The 21,076-nt window shown below is 43.0% G+C and overlaps 1 protein-coding gene across 2 annotated transcripts in view; it reads left to right on the top strand.

Moving 5' to 3' along the window:
• The window catches only part of KCNK1 (potassium two pore domain channel subfamily K member 1), a 66,938-nt gene extending 49,923 nt beyond the window's left edge, over positions 1-17,015 (top strand). For both annotated transcript variants that reach the window (XM_086382900.1, XM_086382899.1), the window contains 2 exons: positions 11,725-12,120; positions 16,124-17,015. In XM_086382900.1, the coding sequence (XP_086239026.1) occupies positions 11,725-12,120; positions 16,124-16,383 (656 nt within the window). In that variant the 3' untranslated portion in view covers positions 16,384-17,015. The remainder of the gene's footprint in view (positions 1-11,724; positions 12,121-16,123) is intronic.
• Positions 17,016-21,076: the final 4,061 nt, after the last annotated feature.

The raw sequence follows: 21,076 nt of genomic DNA, 5'->3' as shown, positions 1-21,076 counted from the left end.
ATCCCCTTCTCCTCCTGCCTTCAATCTTTCCCAGCATCAGGGTCTTTTCCAATGAGTCAGTTCTTTGCATCAGGTGGTCAAAATATTGGAGTTTAACCTTCAGCATCAGTCCTTCCAATGAATATTCAGGACTGATTTCCTTTAGGATTGACTGGTTTGATCTCCTTGCTGTCCAAGGGACTCTCAAGAATCTTCATGAACACCACAGTTCCAAAGCATCAATTCTTCGGCGCTCAGCTTTCTTTATGATCCAACTCTCATATCTATACATGACTACTGAAAAAACCATGGCCTTTAGTTTACACGTGTGATATACTGTAAAGGACTTTTTTGTTTGCACCTTCCTCCCTGTGTTCTCAATGTGCAAGAGCCTCTAAGTCTTTAAAGTCTGATGAAAGAGAAAAAGAAGTTTGTTCCAGGAACCTCTGCCTTTAAAAGGTACAGAGATTTTCCTATTAAGGGGAAGTAGACACCTGTGTTTTCCTTACATAAAACCTTAGGACATCACTGCTTAGTCGGATATGACTGAGTGATTAATTAACACTTTTTAGTTCTTCACTGGTAGCTCTGATGATAAAGAATCTGCCTGCAATGCAGGAGACCCTGGCTTGATCCCGGGGGATCCCCTGAAGAAGAGAATGGTTACCCTCTCTGGTATTCTTGCCTGGCAAATCCCATGGACAGAGGAGTCTAGTGAGCTACATTCCATGGGGTTGCAAGCAGTTGGACATGACTTAGGAATTAACACTTTCACACTTTTTTCAAAGGGAGGAGTAGTTTAGTCCAGCAGGTGCCCACAGCTCCCACGCCTTTCTACCATACAACAGTTTAGAACCACTGAGAGTCTGGAGTCAAAGTGAAAGTGCAAGTGACTCAATTGTGTCCAACCCTCTGCAACCCCACGGACTGGGCCCTGCCCAGGCTCCTCTGTCCATGGACTTCTCCAGGCAAGAATATTGAAGTAGGTAGCCATTTCCTTCTCCAGGGAATCTTCCCAACTCAGGCATCGAACCCAGGTCTCCCGATTGCAGGCAGATTCTTTACTGTCTGAGCCACAGTCTGGAGTCAAGCTTGGGATCAAGTAAGACCAGTGCTGATTACCTGCAGGGCTAGGGGTTGGAAATTCAGAGCCAGGTAAATGGTGTGTTGTCTCCGTGTCATCCAGCACTTTTTCCATTACCTTTTGAGCCTGCCTTCCACAGGGCAAGGTACCCACTTGCCCTGTGGGTAAAAGAAATAGAAATCTGGATGTCTGCACAGCATCCATGCCCGGGGGAAATGCCTACACAGATTTTCAAACCCTGTTGTAAAGGCGCATGACTGGGAAGCCTTTACAGTCTAAGAATTTTAAACCTCAGGGAAGTGATGGCCGCAAGATAATTATGTCAAACCTGAAGGCATACTCCAAGTGGCAGGTGCAAAAATCAATGCTTTGGTGAATAGATCAGAAAGCCTCCTTTAACATATTGGAAGTTTTGGAAGAACCAGACTCTTGTTCTGATGCTTTCTTTGGTTTTTCTTCATCTTGTTGTCTCATTGTCACAAATTTCTAAGACATGGTCAAAATGAGGGAGAGAGGAAACTAACAATAATAAAAAAGACTAACTAGGGACTTCCCTTGTGGTCTAGTGGTTAAGAAACCACCTTCCAGTGAAGGGGACACACCTTCATTCCCTGGTGTAGGAAGATTCTACATGCCAAGGGGCCACTAAACCCACGTGCCACAACTACGGAAGCCCAGTCCCCCAGAGCCTGTGCGCCTCAAAAAAGAAGCCTCCACAATGAGAAGCCTGAGCACATGGCTAGAGAGGAGCCCCTGCTTGCCGCAACTGGAGAAGGCCCTCATGCAACAACAGAGACTCAGTGCAGCCAAAAATAAATAAGTAAATAATTGAAATAAATAAAAGATCGGTAAACACGTAGTTCAAATCCCGCCTCCCTTTTGCACTTACTGTTAGGACTTTGGTAAACAATTTAATCTCAGAGTTTCTGTTTCTGGTAAAAAAAAGTATTAGTCACTCAGTCGTGTCTGACTCTTTGCGACCCCATGGACTATAACCCTCTAGGCCCCTCTGGCCATGGAATTCTCCAGGCAAACATACTGGATTGGGTAGCCATTCCCTTCTCCAGGAGATCTTCCTGACCTAGGGATCTTCCTGACCTGGGTCTCCTGCATTGCAGGCAGATTCTGTACCATCTAATCCACCAGGGAAGCCCTGGGTAAAATAGAAACGTACGTGCTTATCTGAAAGATCTGATATAAAGATGAAAGAAGATGATGCTTGTAAAGCAAATGCCTGGGTCAGAACATCCCAAATGTTTTACATTCATTTTCTCTTTGGAACACTCTTCCCAGGACTGCAGGGGAGATGAGAGTTAACAAGGAACAAAAAAGAGGGTATTGTAAAGATTCTGTAATTGTGTGTACTCCCTGACTCTTTCTACAGATCCCAAGCTCATCTCCTCTTTCCTGTGTCTACTGTGCTAGGTTCTTCCCGGTTTGGTTGCTAGAATAAGTTCAAACTTAGTACTGCTTGTAAGTCAGCCCGATGGGCATGCTTTCCTAGAGCTCAGCTCTGGTTTTGTTCTCCTTCTGTAGGAAGTGTCCTTTTATTGTGCTGCTCTGGCATCTTGGGGCCTTGCTGACCCTGCAGAAACTGCCCCTCTCAGGCTTAGCCAATTCCTAGATGGTAAAAGGCCCACCTGTCAGCGTGGTTTCAGATTCCAACCAGCCAATCCAGAACCTCCTTTATCAGGCTGTTGCTCTGAGATCCTGTCCCTCTGCCCTAGTGCCAGGGGGTTACTTAAGAGCTGGACGCCACACAGCTGGGCCCCATGAAAGTATGTCGACTAACCAGTCCTAAGCCTGTTTCCCCTGCCTTGTCTGCTCCCTCCTATCAGAACCCACAGTACAGGGGGCTGCTTGGAATTCTGGGAAAGCTGTACTAAAAACCCAGACTAGTCTGGTAATGATCTTGTATCGGATAATGGGCCATGTGCTCCCTTCTTCTGCCTCTGGTAACCTAACGAGGGCATGGAGTGACAGTGTTCAGCGGATGGCCACTTGAGCAAGCTGGTGTTAGGAAAGGTGTAGAGAGATTATGACCTGATGCTTTTTCACAGGAAACAGGTAGAACTATGATGGTTAGTGAAAAAATTGCCCTTGGCCACTGTTTCCTGGGCAGCACTACTACAGCATGTATTTAACATGTTCCTGCAAGTTTACTGAATGATGGCTGACCAGCACGAGCAGACCTGCTAGCATCTTGACCACGTAAGGCTCTAGCTGAGTACCAGGTGGAGCAGAAGCCAGGCTACAGCCAGGTATCCACCAACTCAGCGAGACTAGTGGAAAGGAGGAGGAACAGTTTGCAAAAGTGTCTGCAGCGTATTTATTCCTCTGAGAAATCATTTTCATGAAGCAGGGCTTCACAAGGTGATCTTGGCTGGTGAGGATGTGCAGAGGTGTGTGGGAGAAGACATTATAAGGATCTGTGTCTTAAAAATAGATTGAGGAACAAATCTGAAAATATGAAAAAGGGAATATGGAAAAGATCATGGTAAATGTGAACTTTAGAGCTAAAAAGACCATTCAAGAAATTTAAAAATTAAAATAAGCAGTGCAAGGGAAAAGAAATGAAATGGTTGGGATCACTTAGATAGAATTCATGTTACTAGTGTGAGGGTAAAATGAATAAGCACATGCTTATTTTTTGTATGTTTTAAAATTTCATCAACACATAGTTGATTTGCTGTGTTGTTGTGTTAGTTTCAGTCGTGCCCGACTCTTTGCAACCTCATGGACTGCAGCACACCAGTCTTCCCTGTCCTTCACTATCTCCCAGAGTTTGCTCAAACTCATGTCCATTGAGTCAGTGATGCCATCCAACCATCTCATCCTCTGTCACCCCTTTCTCCTCCTACCCTCAATTTTTCCCAGCATCAGGGACTTTTCCAATGAGTCAACTCCTCACATCAGGTGGCCAAAATACAAGCTTCAAGCATCAGTCCTTCCAATGAATGTTCAGAGTGGATTTCCTTTAGGATTGACTGAAAGTTATTAATGCTTAGAAAAGAAAGCATTCATAATAAGAATCCCTAAATTGGCCAGGTGGCTCAATAAAAAATTTAAATTGGAAAATTAAACATTTTTGATTGGACAGTTTGGAACAAATGGTCAATAAGAGGGTAGTAAACAGTGAAAAATTGCTTTTTGAAGCAGAGTCATCAGAAAGAAGACAATAGAACAACCATACATGCATACTATTTATGACAGAAACCAGCTGTTTTTCTGGAAGTCTATGTCTATGAAGCTAAGTGATTAGAAAAATTTCAGGAACTGTTGGCTACAAACTCATAACAATAATCCTCTGGAGACCTAGAGCTGAAGAGACAGTGGGTGGTTGAAAAGACCTTGGCTTCATTGGTTTCCTTTAAAGTTTCCCAGAGTACTTTTTACAGTGTATAATTTTGATTGAAATGTTCAGCTGACATTTATATTAGCCTCTTAGGAACCGAACTCATCCTCTGAGCCAGGGGACAGCCTATCTCATTTGACCGGTATCTCTGCCATTGTGTGTTTATTTGCAGACAGAATGCCAGATGGAGTTACCCACATCTAACAGTTAAGGGACTTCCTGGTGGTCCAGGGGTTAAGAATCCACCTTCTGATACAGAGGATGTGGGTCTGATCCTGGTTGGGGAACTAAGATCCCACAGGCCGGGAAGTGAAAAAAAGTTTTAGCAAGTAAGCAGGAATATAGGAGTTCTATTAGACTTTATTCTGTATCACTGATATTAGTGCCACAAAAACAGTACTTTCCAAGGTCACCACTTGTTTGTTATGATTTCATGTTTTCATGTCCTGTTTTTCATTGATGACCATTTATCATAATGGTTCACCCATGTGGCTTCTAAGTTAAATTCAAGAATCTGGGGCTCACAGTGTGGCTTGTGCTCACATTCTCCAGGCCTTGAGGGTTTACGTGCTGACCTGCCTCTTGACTCCAGCGTCACCCCTGGCTCTGCGCTCCCCTGCCATCTTTGTGTGTGGGTCACACAGTCCTTTGCCTGTCCCTCTGCTTCCAGAGTCTCATCTCATGTTCAGGTGCACAGAATCACTGGGGAAAAACCCAGTGAGCTCAGGCGCCTGTCCCTCTGCTTCCAGAGTCTCATCTCATTTTCAGGTCACAGAATCACTAGGAAAAAACCCAGTGAGCTCAGGCGGCTCACAGTCTAGTGGGAAAGAGATCTGAATAAGCTGAAGTCCAGGATTGCAAATGCAAGTCTTTTTAGGAAATATTGAGATCTCTACCGGGGTTGACTTCAGAGGTGGAGATTCTTCTTGTGTAGTTTTCTTTTTTTTTAAAGTATGTGTCAAGCTAACTTAATGGGAAATGAATATGTTGTACCATACTATAGTAAATAATGTGACTAAATGACAGTATTTTTTTTTCTGTTTTGGCCATGCCACATGGCTTGTGGGAGTTGAACCCTGGCCCTGGGCAGTGAGAACTTGGAGTCCTAACTACTGGATCGAGAGGAAAGTCCTAAGACTATTTTTAATATGGGCAGGGTAATGGTGAGCATCATTTCTCTCAAAAGTATCAGATACACGTGAAGAAATCGCACATTTGTGACTTGCTGTAGTGAATAAAATAGGAGCCCACAGAGGGCCCTGATTCAGGAGGGCCCTGAAATATATAAATACGAAAACAACCAGAAGGCCCTCTATCCAGCACAGTGGGGCCCCAGATTGGATGTTAGCTAGCCTCCTGTCAGGACTATTCTAGTTAAAGTGACAGAAGCCAATAGAAAGCCCAAAGATAAATCCATGCACCTACGGACACCTTATCTTTGACAAAGGAGGCAAGAATATACACTGAAGAAAAGACAATCTCTTTAACAAGTGGTGCTGGGAAAACTGGCAACCACTTGTAAAAGAATGAAACTAGAACACTTTCTAACACCATACACAAAAACAAACTCAAAATGGATTAAAGATTTAAATGTAAGACCAAAAAATATAAAACTCCTAGAGGAAAACATAGGCAAAACACTCTCTGATGTAAATCATAGCAGGATCCTCTATGACCTACCTCCCAGAGTAATGGAAATAAAAGCAAAAATAAACAAATGGGACTTAATTAAACTTAAAAGCTTTTGCACAATGAAGGAAATTATAAGCAAGGTGAAAAGACAGCCTTCAGAATGGGAGAAAATAATAGCAAATGAAGCAACTGACAAAGAATTAATCTAAAAAATATACAAGCAACTCCTACAGCTCAATTCCAGAAAAATAAGCAACCCAATCAAAAAATGGGCCAAAGAACTAAACAGACATTTCTCCAAAGAAGACATACAGATGGCTAACAAACACATGAAAAGATGCTCAACATCATGTATTATCAGAGAAATGCAAATCAAAACCACTATGAGGTACCATTTCACGCCAGTCAGAATGGCTATGATCCAAAAGTCTACGAGCAATAAATGCTGGAGAGGGTGCGGAGAAAAGGGAACCCTCCTACACTGTTGGTGGGAATGCAAACTAGTACAGCCACTATGGAGAACAGTGTGGAGATTCCTTAAAAATCTGGAAATAGAACTGCCATACAACCCAACAATCCCACTGCTGGGCATACACACCGAGGAAACCAGAATTGAAAGAGACACGTGTACCCCAGTGTTCATCACAGCACTGTTTATAATAGCCAGGACATGGAAGCAACCTAGATGTCCATCCGCAGACGAATGGATAAGAAAGCTGTGGTACATATACATAGTGGAATATTACTCAGCCATTAAAAAGAATGCATTTGAATCAGTTCTAATGAGGTGGATGAAACTGGAGCGTATTATACAGAGTGAAGTAAGTCAGAAAGAAAAACAGTACAGTATACTAATGTATATATATGGAATTTAGAAAGATGATAACAATGACCCTATATGCGAGACAGCAAAAGAGACACAGATGTAAAGAACAGATTGTTGGACTATGTGGGAGAAGGCAAGGGTGGGATGATTTGAGAGAATAGCATTGAAACATGTATATTATCATATGTGAAGTAGAGCACCAGTCTAGGTTCAATGCATGAGACAGGGTGCTCAGGGCTGGTGCACTGGGACGACCCTGAGGGATGGGATGGGGAGGGAGGTGGGAGGGGAGTTCAGGATGGGGAACACATGTACACCCATGGCGGATTCATGTCAATGTATGGCAGAAAACACCACGATATTGTAAAGTAATTACCCTTCAATTAAAATACATAAAATAAAGTGACAGAAGCCAATCTGGGCAACTGTCACTTGGGAAACTGCATCAGTTTGACCCCCTATCTCCTACCCTCCCCTACAGGTATAGAATCATAACAGGAAACCCAGACATGGGAATTTCATTCCAGAACCCTGTTTTTTTCTTTTTTTTTTAATTAAAAAAATTTTTTTGGTTATAGTTGATTGATTATTATGTTAGTTTCTGCTATATAGCAAAGCGAATCAATCATGCATATACATATATCCACTCTGTTTTAGATTATTTTCCCATTTGGGGGGACCCTGTTTTTTAAGTTCTTTTTTAAGCAGACCTAGCCATGCTCAATCTATTGTGCCCCAAAATTATATGAAAAATTTAAGGAACACCAAATACGTAAGGTATTGACATTTTGCTAATTACTTCCTAGTTTGTAAAAAATTTTAACATGGTTCCAAGATTTTAAAATATGAGCATTGCTATATGATTTATCTGGGGATTCAACCAACATAACGAGTAAATTATTCACCACTTCATTACAGTTCACTGGGACTGAAGGTTTCCATCTGGTGCATTCAACTGTCTATCGCAAAAAAATTGCTGTGTGCTCAGTAGAGCATTGCAAGTGTAGAGACTGCAGATGAGATGTAAATTTTACATTGTACTGTCCATTAACAAAAATTATTTGTATATTATTTATTTTAACATATTTATCTATTCATTTGGATGTGCTGGGTCTTAGTTGCAGCATGAGGGATCTTTAGTTGCGGCATGTGGGATCTAGTTCCCTGACCGGGGGTTGAACCCAGTCTCTCCACTCTCTCAAGTGTGGAGTCTTAGCCACTGGACCACCAGGGGGGTCCCAGCAAAAATTATTTATGCAAACAGAAGGAGAAACTGGCTTTCAAGAAGCATTGCACTTCAATGATATTTAATCTCTTAGTGGGAACATACTACTGACCGAGGTAAGGCATTACCAAAGAGAGCCATCCTAAAGTCTTGGAATGATTATCGCCAATTGCTTGGAGATGACATTTTAGTAAATTTAATAAGATTCTGATAAATAAAACTCTAATTCTGTTGTCATTTAGGAATAAAAATGATAGCCTAAAGTATTTTAAGGCTAGAAATTATTTTTTCCCCCTACTATTACCGAAATCATGTAGTTTATTGAAACAAATGATATACAGAAGAGGTGGGCTGTGTGATATGGGAATGTTACACTTTTGGTGAAGATAATTCATAACAATGCCACCAAACAGTAATAAAATCATGGGCTTCAAGACTTTTTGGTAGTCTAACAGATTTAGCCAGTCTTATGTTTTCTCTGCAAAAATGCTACCAAAGTAATCCATCCTTTACAGCCTGTGCTTGATTCCCATTGTCTCCTGGTACGTTCAGTCAGAGGTTCACTACCAAATTTGTGAATCACTTTCCAGTTGCCTTTGTTATGTTAACCACAATTTCATTATCCTATTCTATTTCTAGATCTCTGACCATTAAAATATCCTTTCTCATTAATGCCTGGCCTGGCTCCAATTGGCCCCAATCTCTGTGATGTGAACTGCTTTACTCACAAACTCTTAATTCCTCTAATTTTTTCCTCAAAAGTAAAGCTTTCACATTTCTCATGCTTCTTTCTTTTGCATGAATATTATTCAGCAAGCTTTCTCCATCCTCCATACTACTCTCTGGAAACCCTAACTGGCTCATCTCCCTCTTTAACCGTGCCTGGAATCAACCGAAGCATTCCAGGAGCAGCTGTGTGTTCGAGGACCAGATAGATTCGGGAACTAATGCTCAGAACAGTGGTTCTCAATCCTTCTGAACGCCTGAGCTTTGGCATCTCTTTACAGAAAAATGCACACGTGTGGAGATGTTCAATTCAGTTCAGTCACTCAGTCATGTCTGACTCTGCAATCGCAGAGACTGCAGCACGCTAGGCTTCCCTGTCCATCACCAACTCCCAGAGCTTGCTCAAACTCATATCCATTAAGTCCGTGATGCCATGTAACCATCTCCTGTGTTGTCCCCTTCTCCTACCTTCAATCTTTGCATCAGGTGGCCCAAGTATTGGAGCTGCAGCTTCATCATTAGTCCTTCCAGTGAATATTCAGGATTAATTTCCTTTAGGATGGACTGGTTGGATCTCTTGGCAGTCCAAGGGACTCTCAAGAGTCTTCTCCAACACCACAGTTCCAAAGCATCAGTTCTTCAGTGCTCACCTTTCTTTATGGTCCAACTCTCCCATCCATACATGACTGCTGGAAAAACCATAGTTTTGACTATATGGACCTTTGTCAGCAAAGTAATGTCTCTGCTTTTTAAAATGCTGTCTAAGTTTGTCATAGCTTTTCTTGCAAGGAGCAAGCATCTTTTAATGTCATGGCCGCAGTCACCATCTGCAGTGATTTTGGAGCCCAAGAAAATAAAGTCTCTCACTGTTCCCATTGTTTCCCCATCTATTTGCCATAAAGTGATAGGACCAGATGCCATGATCATAGTTTTTTGAATGTTGAGTTTTAAGCCAGCTTCTTCACTCTTCTCTTTCACTTTCATTAAGAGGCTGTTTAGTTCCTCTTCACTTTCTGCCATAAGGGTGGTGGAGATGTTCAAACTGATGCAAATTTAGTAGATTCCTCAGACTCCCTATTCATCCATAACCTTCTAGGATTAACCACCCTGACTATTGTGCTGAGGTCATGCATGGGAATAACCAGAGCAGTCTCTTAGAAGCCACATAGACCAGGGCCTCACCTAGAAATTGGTAGAAAGCAGACAATCATGAGGTCTGAAGCTGAAGTTTTTTCTGAGTTCTTTCTAAGCAGGATATATTATAGAAATCAGATTTGAAAACCACTTTTCAGTTATAACCCCATGAGTGGGGTTTGGTTTTGTTTTGTTTTGTTTATTTTCCCCAGAAGCCAATTTCACAAAAAAAGAAAATTCATTTAGCTGGCTTTTTCCTGAACTGACTTGTTCAGACATGTTAGTCCTTTCAGGATGAAGGCCTTGTGAAATTTTAAAAACAGTTCACTGGCTTCTCTTTTGCTAGCATTTATCAGATGAAGCATCTCTTGACTGGCTTGATTTGGGAATGTCTCAATTCTAGTAGAAAATAAAAGAGAAATATGTTGCGACCACTGGCCCTAATATGTGGATTTTGGGGAATCTGTGGCATCTTGAAACAGAAATGACAAGGGGGAGACATAGTACAGTTTCTAAATGTGCCATTTAACCAGATAATTGAACGAAATATTTGGGAAGAAGTGCTCAGCCATGTGACACAGCATCCTTTGATGTTCATTTGTCTTCCTCTTCCTCTTTCTTTTTTAAAAGTATTGTTTGTTTACTTATGGCTGCGCTGGGTCTTTGTTGCACACGGGCTTTCTCTAGCCTTGCTGAGTGGGGCTGCTCTCTAGTTGCGGTGCAGGGCTTCTCATTGTGGTGCCCTCTCTTGCTGGGGAGCACGGGCCGTAGCACGCATAGGCTTCAGTCCTTGGAGCACGAGGGCTCAGGAGTTGTGGCTCTTGGGCTGTAGAGCACGAGCTCAGTAGTTGTGGCCCACAGGTTTAGCTGCTCCACAGCATATGGCATCTTTGACCAGGGATCAGAGTTGTGTCCTCTGCACTGGACCACCAGGGAAGTCCTATCTTTCTCTTTTTCCTTGTCTGTACTCTCCTCGAGTCTTCCCTATCTTCCCACTGTCCCCTCATCTGCCTGGTGCTAGTGTTTTGAAAGCAAGTGTGTACTGGCTTTGGATCCTAATGAGGCTCCTTGGGTGGGGGAGTGGAAGGGGAGCAGGCTGGGGAGGGGAACACCCTCCTGGCAAAGTAGGTACCCCTGTCATGAATTTTCCCTGATGGCCCAAGACAGGGTTAGCTCCTTCACACACAGAGCTTCTACTTCAGCCTGGCAGTGAACTCAAAACAAGGCTTGATGCGTCAGGAAGAGCTGGGAAGATTTGATCCAGATCAAATGTATGGTACCCATTGTTGAATTGTACTACAGGGACAGGATAGAGCTTTTATGTTTGCTTGTTGTTTTTGGCTGTGCTGGATGTTCATTGCATACACAGACTTCTCTAGTTGTGGCACACAGGTTTAGCTGCCTCATGGCATGTGGAATCTTAGCTACTGGTCCAGAGATTGGTCCCCTGCATTGGAATGTGCATTCTTTACCACTGGACTTCCAGGGAAGTCCCAACAGGATAGAGCCTTTGAAGCACCAATCTGAATTTTATCTGGCTTTTCTCTTGGGTGTGAGGGGCATGTGGGTGTGAACAGGAGGCATGTGGTTTGTTTTTTCTATTTTTTGGCCATGCCACAGAGCATGCAAGGTCTTGGTTCCCTAATCGGGGATCGAACCCTTGCCCCCTGCAGTGGAAGCTTGATGTCTTAACCACTGGACTGCCAGAGAAATCCCAGGTGTGTGTGATTTACGAAGGTGTTTTCTACCTCCTCTCCTTGCAGGTTACGGCCACACCGTGCCCCTGTCCGACGGGGGCAAGGCCTTCTGCATCATCTATTCCGTCATCGGCATACCTTTCACCCTTCTGTTCCTGACCGCAGTGGTCCAGCGTGTTACCATCCATGTCACCCGCAGGCCAGTCCTCTACTTCCACGTCCGCTGGGGTTTCTCCAAGCAGGCAGTGGCCATCGTCCACGCGGTCCTCCTCGGTGTGGTCACCGTGTCCTGCTTCTTCTTCATCCCGGCCGCGGTGTTCTCTGTCCTGGAGGATGACTGGAACTTCCTGGAATCCTTTTACTTTTGTTTTATCTCCCTGAGCACCATTGGCCTCGGAGATTATGTTCCCGGGGAGGGTTACAATCAAAAATTCAGAGAGCTCTACAAGATCGGGATCACATGTGAGTATCCGAGTTCACGGACTCTGTCCCAGGGCTCTGTGCTTCCACTCTCCGCCTCGCCTACTCGGTGATCAGAGGCACTCGTCAGAGCCCTAACTGCTTTCCATGGATGAATTTTCCATTTTGCCACCTTCCCATAACTTTCGTTTCATCATGATTCCCTTCAAAATTCTGTATGAAAACGTCCTGTTATTATTGAGAGTTATTTTTCCCAGGCACAGAAAAGTACCTATCAGTTTCTTACTAGTAATGTAATAGTCATTTTATTTTATTTTATTTTTTGTAATAGTCATTTTAAATGACAGTAGAGGACTGCACCTAAGCACACACATAAGAATGCACCACACAGAATAAGTTGCTACTGAACTTTTTAAATTTTAGCAAAGTTGCTCTACTTTATTAAATATTTTAAGCTCAAGGACACCAGGGCTAGAATAGCCGGTTAAACAATCCATCACATTCTTTCATTAACCAGGAGAATCATAAAGCAATTGCTTATCTCATTTGTCCATCTGGTTCTTTTTTGAAGTTAAAATATGCTTGCCGCTTTCAGAATTTTTATATGTGTAGGAACAAAACGGTGAATACATTGTTCAATGAAGTTCTTGGTGAAAATAAAAAAAAAAAAAAGAATTTTATACATGGAAAATAGGCATTAAAATTCAGACGTCTAGTGACATTAAACTTTGAAGCAATTTTTTAAAATCCAATATAATACCATGGAAAAGTTAGAGATCCATTCATAGAAAAGTATTTATTTTTGTGTGTTCCTCTCCTGTCCTTTCACACTGCATAAAATTACATTATACTGTACATACAGTTTCCATTTCTGCCTTCCTAAGTATTTTTCAAGACTCAGCTCATGCCACGTCTTCTTGGAAATCATAGTACATACACAGGCAGTCAGATGTTCTGTCCTGGCCCCGTCCTATGGTCTTAATGACAACAAAATGTGCAGTTGAACTACGTGTATTTTTAGCATTTCCATTAAACCATGCTCACCCAGGACACAGCCTTCACTCATAAGTGCCCAGTGCTTTCAACAGTGCCTGGCTACCATGCAAGTTCAATAAATACTGAATGGTTACCAGGGTGATTTCGAGTTTCCTCTATTACCATATTTATCTTTACTATCCACATATTATTTTACAAAGTGACTGTGCCATCATCTGGGGCTTCCCAGGGGGAGCTAGTGGTAAAGAATCTGTCTGCCAGTGTAGGAAACATAAGAGATGCGGATTCGATCCCTGGGTCAGGAAGATACCCTAGAGGAGGGCATCACTCCAGTATTCTGCCTGGAGAATTCCATGGACAGAGGACCCTGGTAGGCTGCAGTCCATGGGGTCACACACAGTCGGATACGACCGAAGCAACTTAGCACGCACGCATGCATACTATCCTCTAGTCCTACTTCTATTGTCAAATATTTAGATTGCTTCCAATCTAAATGTTAGGAGGCATTATGACTTGAGGCTTTCTTGATGGCTCAAATGATACAGTCTGCCTGTAGTGCATGAGACCTGGGTTTGATTCCTGGGTTGAGAAGATCCCCTGGAAAAGTGAATGGCAACCCAGTCCAGTATTATTACCTGGAGATTTCCATGGACAGAGGAGCCTAGTGGACTGCAGTCCATGGGGTCATAAGAGTCAGACACAGCTGAGCGTGCACATACAGCACAGCAAACTTACCTAAAAGCCATTTTCTCATTCTGTGTCACCACATACACCTTCACAGTGATCTGAAGACCAGGCGGGTCCTGAGGATGCTCGGTGTCCTGGGCTAGAAGATGACGGGCGGGGAAAACTGGCCCCATTCTGCACCTTTCTCTTCCCACCTTTGGTTCCATTCTGCCCTACAGGGTCCTTACATGGGGGTGTGGACACACTGCCTAGGTAATACAGCCATGTTCCATCAACATCCTCTTACAAACATTTGCCCCTGGGCCTGGGTGCATGTAGGGGTACACACCAGTGATGCAATGCCCTTTCGGGATGGTGGACCCAGGATAGAGACCCTTGCCGGTACCATCACCCCTATGGGGTGGGGACATTGTGCAGAGAATTTCCAAGTTTTAAATACATGAAACATAATCTGGAGTAAGGGTTGGCATGGGGTCCCAGAGGGCAAGCCCCACTGGCCCTGCAGAATCCTCATTCCATAGAAGAGGCATGATCAGAGTGGAAGGGCCTCTATATCCTAAGGCCCAGGTTAGGTCCATCTGCATTGGAAGGCGGATTCTTAACCATTGGACCACCAGGGAAGTCTGGGAAAACAGTACTTTTAAGTTGGTTCCAACATGTTTAAAATCAGTTTTCAGAAAAAAAAAAAAATTCGTCAGAGAAAGGAACAGAAAAGTGAAAGTGAAAACTCTAAGAATAATAGAAGTCCCAATTTCATATCCCAGTGGTAAAATGTTTGAGGAAGATTTTCAGAAAATAAATGAACTTGGGAAGCCAGAATTGGTAGCAAAATAGGAACAAGGAAGTCATTTATGGATGCGAAGTGACAGTTTTCTTAGGCTTTAATAATATAGCATATTTTAGAAATAGCAGTGACATTGTTAGCTGAGCTAATTCACAAATCTCCTTTTCCTTTATTCATTATTTAGTCAAACTCTTCAGTGCTGACAAAAATATCCATAGGATTTCAGACAAAAGCTGTGGAATTATAGCCTATCCACAAACTAACATACCTTTGGAACATTTATTTGTTCCACCCAGTACATCCCCTATGTAGAAATCCTAAAAAAAAAAAAAACACAGCAAAGTGATCTTTTACATACATGCACGCGTGTGTGTGTGCTAAGTCACTTCCATCGTGTCAGATTCTTTGTGACCCTATTGATTGTAGCCCGCTAGGCTCCTCTGTGCATGGGATTTCCCAGGCAAGAATACTGGAGTGGGTTGCCTTTCCCTCCTTCAGGGTATCTTCCCAACCCAGGGATCGAACTTACGTCTCCTGCATTGGTAGGCGGTTCTTTACCACTAGCACCACCTACATATATATACGTGTGTATACACACACATACACACTTCATTTCTATTGTGGTTTATCACAGAATGTTGAATATAGTTCCCTGTGCTGTATAGTAGGACCTTGTTTATCCATCTTGTTGTATATACTAGTTTGCATCTGCAAATCCCAAACTCCCAATCCATCCCTCCCCCAACCCTCCTTCTCCCCCTTGGCAACAAGTCTGTTCTCTATATGGGTCTGTCTATTTTGTAGATAAATTCATTTGTGTCCTATTTTAGATTCCGTGTATAAGTGATATATGGTATTTGTCTTTCTTGTTCTGACTTACTTCAGTTTGTGTGATAATCTCTAGGTCCATCTGTGTGGCTGCAAATGAGAGTTTCATTCTTTTTGATAGCTGAGTGGTATCCCATTGTACACATGTGCCACATCTTCTTTATCCATTCATCTGCTGATGAACATTTAGGTTGTTTCCATGTCTTGGCTATTGTGAACAGTGCTCCTATGAACACTGGAGTGCATGCAACTTTGCAAATTATAGTTTTCTCTAGATATAAGCCCAAGAGTGAGATTGCAGGGTTATATGGTAGCCCTGTTTTTAATTATTTGAGGAACCCCCATACCGTTTTCCAGTTGTACCAATTTACATTCTCTCAAACAATGTAGGAGGGTTACCTTTTCTCCTCACCCTCTCCAGCACTTGTTATCTGTAGACATTTTAATGCTGATGATTCTGACTGGTGTGAGGTGGTACCTCATTGTAGTGTAAATTTGCATTTCTCTAATAATGAGCAATGAGACGCATCTTTTCATGTGCCTGTTGGCTCTCTGTATGTCTTCTTTGGAGATATGTCTCTTTAGGTCTAGAAGGTTAAGTCCCTCTTCATTTTACTCTGGATCATCCCACTTTGAGCCATGGAATTCAAAACATGCCCAGAAATCAGAGGAGGCAATGGATTGAATCATCAGCAGAAAGGTTGTGTCGTGACCAGATCTCACTGAGTCGCTGTCATTTCTCTCACACAGGTTACCTGCTCCTTGGTCTTATTGCAATGTTGGTGGTTCTGGAAACCTTCTGTGAGCTCCACGAACTGAAGAAGTTCAGAAAAATGTTCTACGTGAAGAAGGACAAGGAAGAGGATCAAATGCACATCATAGAACACGACCAGCTGTCCTTCTCCTCCATCACGGACCAAGCGGCGGGGGTGAAGGAGGACCAGAAGCAGAACGAGCCCTTTGTGTCTCCCCAGCCACCCGCCTTGGCCGATGGCGCCTCAGACCACTAGGATAGGGCTTTGCTGGGCCGTGCCCGGGCACAGGCTCAGGGCGGTGGGAGGAAGCTTCTCTTGTTCATTTTGATGAGGATGTAAAAGCAGTACTTTTTGTAAAATGGAACAAAAGAAGCTTTTATTCCAGAAGACTGTCTAAAATATGAGAAAATGGCATCTGTACCTGTAATTCATATGTGACAGAATTATCGCGGCTTTACTAACAGGAGAAGAAGAATACTTGAAGCAGGGTACCATTGTGGATAGAAACAGATTTTATACTTTTCACTGGGAACTTTGGGGTTTGCATTTAAATCGTTTAGCTGATAGTTAAATAGTGACATTTATATTTAAAGCAAAAAAAAAAGGCATAGAGATGTGTTTTATAAATAAGTTTATGTGTACTGGTTTGCATGTACCCATCCAAAAATCATTATTTTTGTAGACTCTTAAGTTAAACCTGCTATTTATAATGACTAGATAACCATTAACTGTACATACAAATATAAATATGTTTATATTCTGTACATATGGTTTAGGTCACCAGTTCCTGGTATACTTCTTAACCCAAGATTGTAGAGATTTTCCCTTTTGATTTCTCTTTATACTGAAGAATCAGAAGTTGCTGCAATAAAATAAGTGGAATAACACACTTATGTGTGAATTACTTTAGTATTCTGTTACAATAAATATTTCTGCTCACTTGGAATAGCTTGATCTCAAATGTGTACAATGTTTGTAAACATTTCTCTGGAGGTAAACAGGTAACGAAGCATATGATTTTGTTAAAAAGTTAGGATACTCTATTTTGAAAGTACGTGATGATTTGCAGTCAGCTAATACTAAAGCATCGGAGAAGGCGATGGCACCCCACTCCAGTACTCTTGCCTGGAAAATCCCATGAACGGAGGAGCCTGGTGGGCTGCAGTCCATGGGGTCGCTAAGAGTTGGACACAACTGAGCGACTTCACTTTCACTTTTCACTTTCATGCATTGGAGAAGGAAATGGCAACCCACTCCAGTGTTCTTGCCTGGAAAATCCCATGGACGGAGGAGCCTGGTGGGCTGCAGTCCATGGGGTCGCAATGAGTCGGACACGACTGAGCGACTTCACTTTCACTTTTCACTTTCATGCATTGGAGAAGGAAATGGCAACCCACTCCAGTGTTCTTGCCTGGAGAGTCCCAGGGACAGGGGAGCCTGGTGGGCTGCCGTCTCTGGGGTTGCACAGAGTCGGACACGACTCAAGTGACTTAGCAGTAGTAGTAGCAATACTAAAGCATAGGACCCAAACACAGAAGCCCCAAATGAACATATTCTGTCAGATTAGTCTGAGAGGTTTTTTTAGTTTATAAGCTGAAAAAAGCAAAAATTGTAGCTGGTTGCAATCTTACACTTTAATATATCAAGAAAAGGTTCCCCCACATAGATAATATATATGCACTCCTTTGTAGAAACCATACAGGCAGCATTCAAATGCTGTATGCAATCCAAATACAGGGCGCTATTAGGATTTTTTTCCTCATCTTTTGGCTGAGGCATGCAGGCATGTTAGTTCCCTGACCTAGGATAGAACTCATGCCCCCTGCAGTGAAAGCATGGTGTCTTAACCACTGGACCACTAGGGAAGACCCTGCTAGGAATTTTAGAAGAGAAAATTAGGCCTTGTATGATAATAAATGCTCAGTGACCCGCTAACCAAGTCCCGTCTCCCATCAGAGCTGCCCAGGAGGTGGTACTTGAAGTGTTGGTAAAAGTCAGCATTCTGCCGGTGAACAACTGAGCAGTGCCGGTGAACATCCTTGCCATGTGGCTACCTTGGCAAGCTCTCTACTGCCTCCTTAGCCATCAAACATTGTATCCCCTGACTTAGAACAAGGGCCTTCTTTATAGTATAAAATCCCGTCTCAGCAACAAAGCCACAAGAAGGAATGACATCCCCTCTGTAGCGCCTGGGACCCCAGCTCCTGTGATGGGGAGCTGTCCTCAGTGGGTCCTTTCTAGTGTTTAATTCAAAACATGTCCTCCTGTCCCTCTGACCTGGGTTGTGCTGCCCTGTTAGCGTGTTTCTGCCTATGTTCCTGGCTGGTTGTCTCCACAGTGGGAGACTGCTCACATTGGTTAGGTAATTGGTAAAGGGAGGAACTAGAGACTCCTTAGAGGATACATGCTTCATGGGCAGGCCCGAATTTGAGAAGTTCATGGGATCAGAATGCTTGGTACCATGCCAAGATGCTAAAGAATATAAATTGGAAAAAAGGTAGATTATACCCACGGAATGCCATTACATTTTAGTCCAAGCAGAAAACTGATGGGCCACCACTGCTTGACTCTAATCTGAGAGGGGAGTGCAAAATACAAAAAACAAGGAAGAGCCTGAAGGGAAAATTCTGAGTCTGGGTGTCAATAAGCAGTTGAATGTAATACTTCACTTTCAAAGCTTCTGTGAATCGGCAAAGAATACACTTACTAGGCCTTAATACCCTTCACATTGTTTTTATATTTTAGTATTTGTTTGCTTCCCTGGTGGCTCAGATTGTAAAGAATCTGCCTGCAATGCGGGAGACCTGAGTTCGATCCCTGGGTCAGGAAGATCCCTGGAGAAGGGTATGGCAATGCACTCCAGTATTCTTCCATGGAGAATTCCATGGACAGAGGAGCCCAGCAGTCTACAGTTCTTGGGGTCGCAGAGTCAAACACAGCTGAGTGACTAACAGGCAGTATTTATTTATTTATCTGGCTGTGTCACGTCTTGGTTGCAGCACGCAAGATCTTGGCTGCATCACGAGGGATCTTATTTGCTGTGCACAGACTCTAGTTGTGGCTCGAGCTCAGGAGTTGTGCATGGGCTTAGTTGCTTCCTTGCAAGGGGGATCTTAGTTGTCTAACTAGGGATTGAATCCACATCACCTGCATTGCACGGTGGGCTCTTAACCACTGAACCACCAGGGAAGCTTCCTGTTTTTGTTGTTTTTAATGTGAAGCATAAGGTTTAAAAATGGAGCAGGTTTTGCCTCCCTGTCAGATATGAAATGTAAGGGGAAATATATTCCCCGGACTTTATTTCTGTCACTGGCCGGGGGACAGATGATGCACTGGGCTTCTGAGGGAGGGGCAAGCTCTGTCCTGGAGAACAGAAGCAGGATCCCCTGGGCAGGGGGTAAGGAAGTGGGAGGCTGGGCAGAGAGGCTCCTTCAGAACTGTCATTGGAACCTTCTGGTTGGAGATGAGTGACTGTGAAGTTGAAGGTCAAAGAAGGTGGATTCTGAAAAAAGAAAAGAAGCATGAAAGAGTATAAACTGAAGGACTGAAGTCCTGGGCAGTATTTGAGACTGAGTTCTTAAGAATCCCACAGAACGCCCTGAGGATAGAGATATGGCAGAAATCATTGTCCTTTGTTGTGTGTGAATTTAAAGTCACACGTGTCCAGTAGGTATGTTGATTTTGGAGCAGCAGATACACTGAACATGAGGACAGAACTGTGTCTCAGAAAAATAGCTGCCCAGAAATCAAAGGGACTAGAGACCAAAGCTTCTCCTGTGGCTCAGCGGTAAAGAATAAACTTGCAATGCAGGAAAGACAGGAGAATTGGGTTCTATCCCTGGGTGAGGAAGATCTGCTGGAGAAGGGGATGGCAACCCACTCCAGTATTCTGGCCTGGAGAATCCATGCACAGAGGAGCCTGGTGGGCTACAGTCCATGGAATCGGACACAATTGAAGCGACTTTGCACTCACACAGACCAAGGCATTAGAGTCTCCAAAAGAATCTTTTTTTTTTTTGGCATGGATAAAAGTATTTTATTTTATTTTTTTCTTGTTTTTCTCTTTATTTTTTTTATTTTAATTGGAGGCTAATTACTTTACAATATTGTATTGGTTTTGCCATACATTGACATGAATCTGCTATGGGTGTACATGTGTTCCCTATCCTGAACCCCCCTCCCACCACCCTCCCCATCCCATCCCCCTGGGTCATCCCAGTGCACCAGCCCCAACCATCCTGTATCATGCATTGAACCTGGACTGGCGATTTGTTTCACATATGATAATATGCATGTTTCAATGCCATTCTCCCAAATCATCCCACCCTCTCCCTCTCCCACAGAGTCCAAAAGACTGCTCTATACATGTGTGTCTCTTTTGCTGTCTCGCATACAGTGTTATCGTTACCATCTTTCTAAATTTCATATATATGCATTAGTATACTGTATTGGTGTTTTTCTTTCTGGCTTACTTCACTCTGTATAATAGGCTCCAGGTTCATCCACCTCAGAACTGATTCAAATGTATTCCTTTTAATGGCTGAGTAATATTCCATTGTGTATATGTACCACAGCTTTCTTATCCATTCATCTGCTGATGGACATCTAGGTTGTTTCCATGTCCTGGCTATTATAAACAGTGCTGCGATGAACACTGGGGTACACGTGTCTCTTTCAGTTCTGGTTTCCTCGGTGTGTATGCCCAGCAGTGGGATTGCTGGGTCGTATGGCAGTTCTATTTCCAGTTTTTTAAGGAATCTCCACACTGTTCTCCATAGTGGCTGTACTAGTTTGCATTCCCACAGAGTAAGAGGATTCCCTTTTCTCCACACCCTCTCCAACATTATTGCTTGTAGGCTTTTGGATAGCAGCCATTCTGACTGGTGTGAAATGGTACCTCATTGTGGTTTTGATTTTCATTTCTCTGATAATGAGTGATGTTGAGCAT

The sequence above is a fragment of the Bos grunniens genome, chromosome 28, assembly GCF_055505025.1.
Source record: "Bos grunniens cultivar Pamir isolate PY7600 chromosome 28, Bosgru_T2T1.0, whole genome shotgun sequence".
NCBI lineage: Eukaryota > Metazoa > Chordata > Mammalia > Artiodactyla > Bovidae > Bos > Bos grunniens.
This window is presented reverse-complemented; position numbering and strand designations above follow the sequence as displayed.